The 11569-nt window shown below is 37.8% G+C and overlaps 1 protein-coding gene across 1 annotated transcript; it reads right to left on the bottom strand.

Moving 5' to 3' along the window:
* Positions 1-203: 203 nt before the first annotated feature.
* On the bottom strand, positions 204-9767 carry PDP1 (pyruvate dehydrogenase phosphatase catalytic subunit 1). The gene is made up of 2 exons (XM_081324059.1): positions 9632-9767; positions 204-4061 (listed from the first exon to the last, which is right to left on the bottom strand). The coding sequence occupies exon 2, from the start codon at positions 4015-4017 to the stop codon at positions 2407-2409; it is 1611 nt and encodes a 536-aa protein (XP_081180185.1). The 5' UTR covers positions 4018-4061; positions 9632-9767; the 3' UTR covers positions 204-2406.
* Positions 9768-11569: the final 1802 nt, after the last annotated feature.

The raw sequence follows: 11569 nt of genomic DNA, 5'->3' as shown, positions 1-11569 counted from the left end.
AGTAGAATACATTCAAATATTGTGATCCATTTGGTCTGATGCTACTCATTTGCTCCAGTTGTGAGCTCCCTTGGGAAAGGCTGTTTCATTTCAAATATTTTCATGTATAACAGTGATTTTATTATTAAACATAGTCTAACAATCAAATATGAAATATGAATTCAGGAAAATAAAGCCAAGACAACTTTTCAAAGACTCTAATGCATGTTTCCAATAATTGTTTTTATTGAAATTTACCAAAAAGTTATTTGTTCTTTGACTATATCGTGTGGTGTTGAAAAAGCCATTTCCCCTCCTTCTACAATGCAAACGTATTCTGAGAACTTAAAAGTTAATTCTTATGTTCATATCTGTACATACAAGACCAACTCTCCCCAAAATGCTGAATACACAGGGCCAGGACTCAATACCATTCATTTTAACTAGAACCAAGCCACAAAGATACATTGACATGTATTATAGATGTCACAATATCTAAGAAAATGAACAATGTAACATAAAATATGGTTTTAACAATTCTACTCCATTTATAAAGGTGATATGTTAAACTGCTCAGTTTTGTCATTAATACAATAAAAAATAAAATTAGATGAGTAATATAAACAAAAGCTAGAACAGTCACTTCTTTGGACACAGAAAGAGAAGACCATCCCCTTTTTAAGGCTGCAGATAGGAATTTTCCATCAAGATAAATTTATAAAGAATATCCATTTAGGAAAGTGATGCAATTACATATTGTATGTCTTTGCATTTCAATACTTGCAATCTTTAGACAAATATGACTTTTAGTGTACAGTAAAGAGCTAAGAGAGCTTTAGTGTTACAAAACCTAAGTGCTGGAAACATTCATACACATAGTACTGATTTACTAAGGACAGTTAGCTCATTGTTCTTTTTTCTTTTTATATATCTATGCTGTGAAGAGCACTGACATTTTCTAAAATGTGTCAGCTTAAACAATCACATATGTGATGGAAAGTCAAATGCAGTTCAAGTGGAATACATACAAGATATTTAAACAGAGAAGCAGATATTAATGTTTATTTGCAAATGCCTCAAATATAGATATGAACTTGAGAAAAATATTAAGCAATGATTCATATAGTTATACTGTCTTTTTATGAAGTAAATAAAAACAAGTTCATTATTATAAGGCAAGTGACATTTGTGAAGCCTTGAGTCTGACATTAAATTAAAACCATTCAAATTGTAATTGCTAAGGAAATTTTTTAAATTTACCTGCCATTTCCAAATATACCATTATATGGCATATACTTCAGAGATCAGTCATGCAACATTAGGAAGAGATCTGGGATGTTAGCAAGTTTACATACCAGTAATAAAATTGAAAGGAGTTGATGTTGCACTGCCAGTGGAATTAAGCATATAGCATGCAGATTCTTCTCTGCCACTATTTCTATTTACAATTTTTATTACATGGTTTTCTTCAAGTCACCATGGCAACCAAACAATACAGGTACATTTGTTTGCTTTGTAATACTTAACACATCCAGAAGACCAAACTTTAATTCAGACTATAAACATGTGACCGCACAAATTTACCGTCACTACCATTTGTCTAAGTACAACACGGAACTCAAGATGAGCAGAAATAGATTTGGTATGATTCTGACTGAAAGTCAAGATTCACAAAAGTAGAATTTTAAATTTATAACATAAGCCAAGGGATTTGGGGGGGAGGGGGTTTGCACTTTTCCATTTAGTTATCTAACCTTCTAATAATTTATTGCCCTTTGAACTGTGCAAAATATATTAGTTTTTGATGCAAAATGGTCTTCAATTTCTAATACTTCTGGATAGGCTTAGGATATTTATGGCTTAAACTTGGACTTTTAACATCAATATTCCAGGCATGTGTTTCAACAGATATATCACTACCCAAGATAAGATAGTTAGATATAATTTCAAGACATCTACTGTCTGTTTAAAAATACATTCCCTTCCTTTCCTGAAGGAAAGACCCAACAGCTACTTTGTAGGTATAAAAGTCAACAGCCCTCTTCAAAGTTCAATTTTATGATCAAATTATCATCCAAAGTTTTCTAAAGCAACTTAATACCTACCTACATTGGAATTTACATGTGATAAATACACTATTTTTGCCCTGAAGGGCATTGCGCTGACGCATATGAAGATTTACTTCTATCAAATAATCCCAAATTACAAGCCATTGTTCAAGCAAATATACTTAGTGCAAAGTTGTTTTGTTCTCCTGGTAGTTTAAATCAGATAAGTAACATTTTGACCATTGTCCAAGGTTTTTGCAAATTATATTTGCTCCAGTTATAATTCCAATGACCTGATAATAAAGTGTTTTACTATGATGCACTCAATACTGGCCATTTTTTTCATTTTGTTCTGTGAAGTTTAGTTTGCCACTTCAATTCAGAATTCTTCATTTTGACATGCACCAACAACATGGGAATTGAACTGTACTACTATAATTGTGATATCATCCCTGTACATCCGAGCCAATTCTTCTGGAAGACTGAGCATCTTAGAAAGGCGTTCATGATCAACAGTGCCAAATTCATTATTTCCTACAGCATGGCGTATCAAATGAGTAGCAGCGTTCTGATCTTCAAAGGCTGAAGAGACACGGGCTCTCCTTTCAGTAAGAAGTCCATGCATCTGTCCCAATGTTACCTTGTAACCACCAACAGCTATTGGCTCCTGATGATGAACACCTGTAAGATACTCACCTACAATTCTAACTACATCCTGCCTGTGCATGGTTTCCCACAAACCATCGGTTGCCAATATCAGGAATTTGTCCTGAGGTCTCAATTTGTGGTGTATCACTTCAGGCTCAGCCGTGAGATATGGAGGAGTATGATAGTTTGGTGGAATAAACTTTGTATATTCATTATCATTGAGTTGATCAGGGCCAGATTCTATTACTCTCTTCTGAAGGTCAATGCTCCACTTAAATTTGACATCACCAAAAGCTCGGAAAGGCATAAGTAAACCCAAAAGCCGATCTTGTTTGACAACACTCTTTTCTTCAGACTTTGGATGTTCCATCTTAAGTCGTTCAATTTCACTTTCATTGTGTGAATTATGATCATGAGACAAAGCAACAGCAGTCCAAGAGCCATCCTCTTCTTGGACACCAAGCATGGCTCTACTATCACCAGTATTGGCAACATGCAAATCAACACCATCTACATGAGCCACACAAGCAGTTGCACCAGAAAAAGCTACACGCAATACTAAATAGTTAAGAAAAGAATTTGGATCTCCAACTTGTGCTTCCAAAGAAATGTCATTGTCAAGTCTCTTAAATGCATTAATTAAAGCTTCTTTGACATCTGTTGTTTCTCCAGAGTTAAGATCTATGAGTTCTTGCCAGTAAGTTCGCAAGCTGTTGAAGTATAATTTAGAGGCTTCTTTACTGAAATAGTCATTAGGGTGCTTATGCCACTGTAAGATGGGTAATAGGGCCCTACCACTTTCTACAGCATTTTCTATTTCAAGTAAAGTTTCGTGAGGCAACAAAGAAACAGCTATATAATAAAACAATCTCTCACTGACAGCCTGGGCACATGCACATCCTGCGTGGCCATCAAATACACCCAGAAGCATGCCTCTTGTCTGTAAACAAGTCGCTGCACTTCTTCGATCCTCTATGGGAGCATTGGCTGGCAGCTGGTTGCTGTCAAAGCCAAGAACAGAACTTACATTTTTGCCATCAAACTCTGGTACTTTGAAACTATATTCATTTGCCTTGAGGATGCTGTTGACTTGTGGAGGCGTGAGGTAAAATCGCTGTGGTGTGGAGACATAGTTTCTTGCATGAATAAACTGACTGAAGTTTTCCTTTGGTCTGCAGAGCGTTGCAATCTTCTTCTGAGGAACATATCTCAAGTGCTTGTGAGTTAAAGGAGGGGACAAGCAACATAGATGCTTGTGGTGACAGTAACATGCAGTACTGTATATCCTGCCAATCTCACAGTTGCGAATTAATGGGAGTAGTAGCTGAGCTGGTGCGGGCATGGCATCAGAGAACAATGGTAGTCTGGAGCTTTTGACTGGAATTGCTGGAAGAAAACACAAGACAATGAAAACTTAGGATGGCCATTTCATTAAAAAAGCATATATACATCGTATCATGTACACATATACTTTTATTTAAATACCTCTTTAATGTGTACAGCTTTGCTAATTCAACAGATACTTGCAGGAAGCAAGAATATTTTAAAGTATTAATCTAAGATTTTAATCTTTTATTTATATCTCAATTCACCCTATCATACTAGTAGAGAATTACAAATAGCATTATTTAATTTAATTGAAGCTTCAAGTTGGGAGAACAAAAGTCATCTCAAAAGCTGAAGCCCCAAAACAACCACAACTAAAATCCTGTCATTAAAAAGATTCTAATCTCTATACATGTAAGGATTTGGACTGCCATATAAAGGAAATTGGCCACATTTGTTATTTGTGTTAATTATTGTAATCTGTTTTCTCTGATATGCTTTCCCTAAAATTTTACAAACTTAATAGCAGAATAGAATAACGAAGTTGGACCTGGCTGTTTGAGCTATCTGGTCTGGACTGAGGGGTTTTAATGTTTTTAAATTGTGATTTTAATTTTTTGGGGCTAGACTTAATTTAATTTAATTTTAATTTTATATTGTATTGTTTTTAAATTTTGCCTTGTAAACCGCCCTGAGTCCTTCGGGAGTAGGGCGGTATATAAACTGAAATAATAATAATAATAATAATAATAATAATAATAATAATAATAATAATAATAATAATAATAATAATAATAATAAATATTATTATTATTAATTATTAAATAATAATAATAATAATAATAATAATAATAATAATAATAATAATAATAATAATAATAATAATAATAATAATAATACAGGAAACCCTATAACATTTCAGACAAATTGTTGTCCAATCTCTTCTTAAAAATCTCCAGTGTTGGAGCACCCATAACTTCTGATTAATTGTTCTGTCAGGAAATTTTTCCTTAGTTCTACGTTGGTTCTTTTCTTTATTAGTTTCCATCCATTGCTTCTTGTTCTGCCTTCATGTGCTTTGGAAAATAAGTTGACCCCCTCTTCTTTGTGGTAGCCCTTAGATATTGGGACATTACTATGTCGCCCCAAGTCCTTTTCATTAAACTAGACATACCCAATTCCTGCAACTGTTCTTCATATGTTTTAGTCTTCGGTCCCCTAATCATCTTTGTTGCTCTTTTCTGCACCCTTTCTAAAGTCTCAACATCTTTTTTTATATCATGGCGACCAAAATTTGAGGGGAACAGGCAAATATCATCTTTGCATTACCCACCAGTAAATCCAGCTCTAAGTTCACCATTTACAATGGATACTTATTGTGTATAACAACAATCATGTACAGCAGACTACTGTTTGGAATTACAAAACTTCCAACAGATTGTTTTAAACAATTACTTAGTCATTAATAGTCTTCAAGCAAATCAGAAAAATAATTAAGTCACCATTTTGTAGGTAGTTTTCAGCAACTATCTACTATTACAGAGTTAGTGGTCTATGACAGCAGCAGCAACTTCAGAATTAGTATGGAGTACATGACTGTATGCTAGAACTAACATCTAGCCTAAACTTTCTTGCTTCATAGTGCCCTTAATGTAATTTTCTCACTGCACCCTATCAATCCTGACACATGCTCCATAGCACCCCAAAGACATTGGGACAATTCAGTTTACTAAGTAGTAAAATATCCTAGTGCCTGTGAAATTATTGTAATAATCTGGGTGTCAGTTTGGGAGCCACAGATCTAATCCAGTTTCAGCTGACAGCTTTTCAAGAACTTCAGTCATACAGAATTTAAAAAAAATAGTTAAACTGTCTTAATCTGAGCGGTCTGTATCTATTGCTTGCTTCTGTATTCCTATATTTTTGGTCGCACATAGTTTGCTCAGTGTTTTGTTTACCTGTCAGTCTTTCTCAAAGGTCAAGACACTTTTTGCTACCTTAATCCTTAACCATAAATGGAAGACACAAGATGGATCCATTGTTCCTATTTTATTTTGTTTTTCTTACAATCATACCCTACACTGACTTTTACAGTGCCAATAGTAATATGCTACTGTGGAGAGCCTTTTTGGGGTGAAGCAGAGATAGCTTCTCTCACTGCACAATTTAAATATGTATATAATTTCAAATTCTGAAAATTTCTACCTTTAATAGATGAAAGACAGAAATAAATCAAGTCAGACAGTTCTAGAAATTGCCAACAAGTGACCAGGTTCAAGTTCTTTTAATTCCTCAGTTTCACTGGTTAGAATGCAGTATTGCAGGCTAATTCTGCTGACTGCCAGACTCAGCTTTCCATCCTTCCGAGGTTGTTGGGGGGACATATGCTGACTCTATAAACCGCTTAGAGAGGGCTATAAAGCACTATGAAGCGGCATTTAAGTCTAAGTGCTATTGTTTTTTACTTGTTTACTGTCAGGTCCCCAGACAAACATATCAATTTTAAGCAGCTGATAACTTGTGACTATCAATAAAACAATTTGAAAGCCTGATATATAGTGTCACTTATGGTTACCTTGACCAATATTTCACTTTCCAAGTAAGTCTCAGCACTGAATCAGATAGAATATCATACCAGGAGTGTGGTACAAGGTGGAAAACAGGGATGGGGTGAGGAGGCAAGGGGGAAATATATCAGTGACATGGCCAATTTACTCCAGTAACTGAAGCAAGTTAAAATTAAACCTGAGAGTATTCAAAAAACCAAGAATGAAGGTAGTAACAATAGAATTTATCTTTATATGATATTCTAGATACTTGGGATGCTTATGAGCAATGCATTTGTACAAATGAGTAAATTTATTCAACCCATATTCAACACATATATGATGGCTGGGTACACACATCCTAAGGATTTTTTAAAACCATAATCAGTTGAATAAACCGTAATTGTTAGGTCTACCTATAATGTGAAATCATAAAGCATATTTCACAAAGCACCATACTGAGTTCATGCATTTAAACAAATTGTTTAATGTATTGTGTGAAATCTGTTTTTACTGTACAGTGAAGCTGATGTCTGTGACATCGAAATCCAAGGTAAGTTTATTTGTAAGAGTATACAGTAGGAAAATACTGATTTAAGCTTAAAGAAGCATTTAAAGACAATAATTACAGCACCTTTTTCAAAATTGGTATTTTTCAGAAATGTTAAGACTTCAATTCCAAGAATTCACAGCCAACAATTCCAGAAGTCATCTACAGTAATACTTATTTAATACACTCCCTCATTAACCTTTTACCCACCCCTAAAATTCTATTCATCAGATAATAGGAGCAAAAAAATACCTACCAATTCTCCTGGGCCCAGGACACACACACATTCTCCTGTCACAACAAGAAGCCGCCAACATCCACAAAGCAGTAGCCCAGGGATAGCAAGGAACAGGACAGATTTATTAAAGGAGGAAGAAGAAGTCTCCAACATTGAAGGGGGACAGGAAAAAGAAAGACAGAAATACAAGCAGTTTTGTTTGTAGTGACAAACATTAAGAAGCAACTTGCAGCATAGCCATTTCTTAACCAGCACTATCTAAGCTTTCTACAGCCGAACACAGAGCAGATCTCAATCACACTTGCTTTGCAACATAGCATCCAGTTCACACAAGACCCACCTGCTATCAGCCGACAGGCATATACATTGTTTTGAAATGAGGCTGGAGGAATATTTTAATCCGCTAAGCACCAGCTTCAATTATTTGAAGCCACCATCAAAAGGTATGCAGCTGCTCTGAACAGCGTAATATAGAGTTTTCACTTTAGTATTTTCTACAAACTAAGATGTTCAAGATTTCTCCAGCTTCATTGATCTAACAGAGATTAGTAAAGAGACAAACAGGACATATTCCGACCAGATCAAAACCATATGTCCATATTAAACAAGTATTAGTACTGAAAATGACAAGTATGCCTCAATCTTCCTGAACATATATGAACATCACAGAAAGAATGAGGCTTCTTAGGTGAAGAACAGTTTATCACTACCTCTCCCAGAGTTTGGTGTTTTCAAGAGTCCCTTCTTACATGTCCTGATTTTCCTTATTTGAATATGGTCAATCCAGTTACAAGACATATATCCTATTTTCCAAGTTCTTTGCATATTCATGAGATAAAAGGGGGTCAATCACAAACCTGGCAAGACCACACCAGCTGTTTAGCCACAAAAGAATGCCCTTATACTAGGAACAAACTAACAGGAGATTTTAACTATATCTTTCCCAGGATTCTGTCAGTCCTGTTAATAATTCTCCATATTGCAGCTAGTGGTTTAAAGAAAAAGGGCTGCACAAGTGAGTTCTTCTGAATACAAGGCAGGAGAAAATAAACTGAATAGTTTATGCAATGATCTGCTAATCAATTAAGCGCTTTATTTATACTAGAGGTGTCCCCAGGGAGAAAGGCAGCATTTCTTCTAATAAATACAATGATATTAGTTTTATTCTTTTGCATTCAAAACAAAAACAATTAAAAAGCAACATATGCCTACTTCAATATTATTAACTCAATAGATGTATACAGCACAACTCCAGCAGATGGAAATAGCTGGCTGTCTATGTTTGAGTTTGAAAGCTTAGAAAAGAATTGAGTTGGATTAGTACTGGGAGAAGTAAACTGTAGAGAATACCACAGGCTATGAAGAGATGAGACTAAAACAATTATATAGTCCAGAGGTCCATAACCTTTTGGGCACCAGGGACCAGTTCCATGGAAAAAGGTTTTTCTGCAGACCCGGGAGTGCCTGCTTGTGTGTGCTGCCTGCATCTCACAGATGGGGCTTTGCTTGTTTGTGTGGACTGGTTGCCGGCATGCTGCAGTCCAATACTGGTCCACAGACTGGGGGTTGGGGACCCCTGATATAGACAGCAATGGTGAAGATATTGCAAGAAAACATTTTCTCACAATATCTTCACCACTGTCGTCTATATAATTTTCTCAACTTGAGATTTTTCAATATATGCTTATATGTACATGCACATTATATACACACGTACAGGAACACTTAATGGAACTCAGAACTCGCACTTAAGATATGGCCCATTTTGCTCAACAGGCCCTACAGATAGGCTGGAGCTTTCCAGTCCCTACTCTTACTATGCAAACCATATGGATGCAAACCAGGAGCAAAGCTTGACCCAAAGGATGTAATATTCTCTTTCCCACGACCTAGAGATGCCGCACAGTGAACCAAGGCTTTCTGAAGGCAAAACACCGGTCCTGCTTTTGGTAGATCCCGAAATGTCACCTTCAAGGAGGACTCAGGGATGCATGTTGTTTTTTTTTTGCATGCCCGTTTACGCCTTTCTTTCGGGGGCTCCCTAGGAGACGCGTGAACTCGGGTCTGTTGCCGAAACTACGCCCGCGTCCTCCTGCAAGGGATCCCGGTCTCTTCCGGGGCCTTTCCGCCTGTACCAAGGGGAGGCAGCTGCCCTACAGCCTCGGCAGCAGCATCACTCCTCCCGCGCCCAGTCCGCGCGCACTCCTCCGCCCGGGGCCCGAAAAACCGGAGCCGAGAGATGGCAGCGGCCGCTACCCAGGATCACCCGCGGTGCTCCAGCCCCAGAGATACTGACCTGGCCCGAGAGGGGGAGTGGGACTGTAACGGTACCCGGCGAGGACAGCCGGGTAACAGGAGAGCGAACGAGGCGGCCGCCGTCCCGCCCTTCCGCGGCCGCCGTCGACGGAGCAACTCGGCCTCTCTGACGCTCTCCCCCCACCCCTCCCACCCAGAAGCTCTGCAGCCGCGCAGCGGGTATTAAAGAAAAAAAAAGCGAGATGGATTTCACGGATCGTGGGCGGTTTTTGTGACGCTACCTCGATTATATAGCCTCCGCTCGGCCGTCTTCACGCTCATTGGCTAAAGACAGAAATGGGCGGGGAGGGAGGGTAGATCACGTGACTCTCACGTTCGCTTTATTTCCCCCCCCCTCCGCTTTTTTTCTTTCCTCCTTTTTTTTTAATTGCTAGGGCTCGGCGGAGGGATCTCAAATCTTACATTCGCCTCCGCCGATCGCCTTGCTGCTACTGGCTTTCGGGAGAAGAGGGAGGCATCTTGTACAAATTGCCGCTGAGGACTTTTTTCTTCTTCTTTTATTATTTTCCAATCTGGAAAGGCGGGAGCCGGCAAAAAAAAAAGGGCGGGTTCGCCCAGCGCTGTACTTGGCTCGGATCTCCCAGAAGGTCCTCCTTCTTATAGCTTTTGGCCTATCAGAACGCTTTCTGAGGAGGGGCGTGGTCTGTACTTCTGGGGTGGGGCCGCACGAGGTGCAGGTGAAAGCTGTACTCTATTGAAAAGCAGGTGAGAGCAATTTCAATGCTCTTCACAGTACTCCCTCTTTGCTGAAGCTGTAATTAAGTTCACAGGATGACAAGGATAGCTAGCCTTGCTTTGAATAAAAATCTCAGTGGACACAGTGTATGTGTTTGCACAGGGTGTGTATAATTAACCCTATGTTCTGGGTTTGCACAATAGACTAAATCGAAAACGAACCAAACGGTTTGCACGGCAGGTATGTGGGTCTTAACATAAGCCCTGATATTTCGATGTAGCCTTTGCAAGTACATTTTGGGTGTGAGTGGGCACAGGTCATTTACTTGCCTTCTGGAATTGATTTTTGACTTTCCAGTTTAGGCTCCAGTCCTGGGATCCAAGCACTAATCAGATCTTACTCTGTTGCCCAAGGTTTCTAGGATTACTGCCTGTATAATGGAAAAAATAAAACATTTATTTGGCATTGCAGTAGTTAGATACTCATAAAGTAAAGTTGTGCATAAGATTCAGCCTAAGACTTACATATAAGAGTAAGATAAATACAGCATGTGGTTCTGCTCAACAGGGCCATTAGAAAGCCTACCCCTAGCTAGTTTGAGCTATTATTACATATTTCAAACTTTTTTCAGAAAGGGTTGTTACTTATAAAGTAATAAAAAAGGATAAAAAGCAAATATATATTTCAAAAAGCATAGTTTTCATTTAATCTTTGGCAGCTTGCAGACGGGCAGAGGTTGGACTCTGTCAAAAAGGAATCGATTAATGTAGGTTGTCCTAGATCTCACATAACCCAAACACAAATCTCTCTGTTTTGGAGGAAAAGATAATGTTTGTTCCATGCACTGCAGAATAATGACTGAGCTCTGAATTAATTTGAGGAACAATTTGCCCCAATATCAGAATTATAGATATCATTGGAAAAAAAGTTTAAATTGTTCGTTTTAGGAACTTGATAAGGTAGAAATATGCTGCTTTTTAAAAATGGAAAAACTAGGCACTTGGTTCTCTGATCATCAAAGTCCTGCTTTTCTCCCATAGTTCCTTGCCATCCTTAAACTTCCTTTTATTTTGTAGTTTGATTCAGATGTTGTGGTCACAAAAAAGAGGGTGAAGGTATTTAAAATATGAAATACTACTGGATTTCAAAAGCTCTATGCTATGAATGTTAAGAATTTAAAAGCTCTCCTACCCTGAAGGTCAGCCAGAACTGGAAAAGTGACACTGAAAAAGACCGTTGGTT

The sequence above is a fragment of the Vipera berus genome (assembly GCF_964194415.1).
Source record: "Vipera berus genome assembly, chromosome: 3".
Classification (NCBI taxonomy): Eukaryota; Metazoa; Chordata; class Lepidosauria; order Squamata; family Viperidae; genus Vipera; species Vipera berus.
Note: the sequence above shows the minus strand (reverse complement) of the source record. Positions and strands in the feature narration are given on the sequence as shown.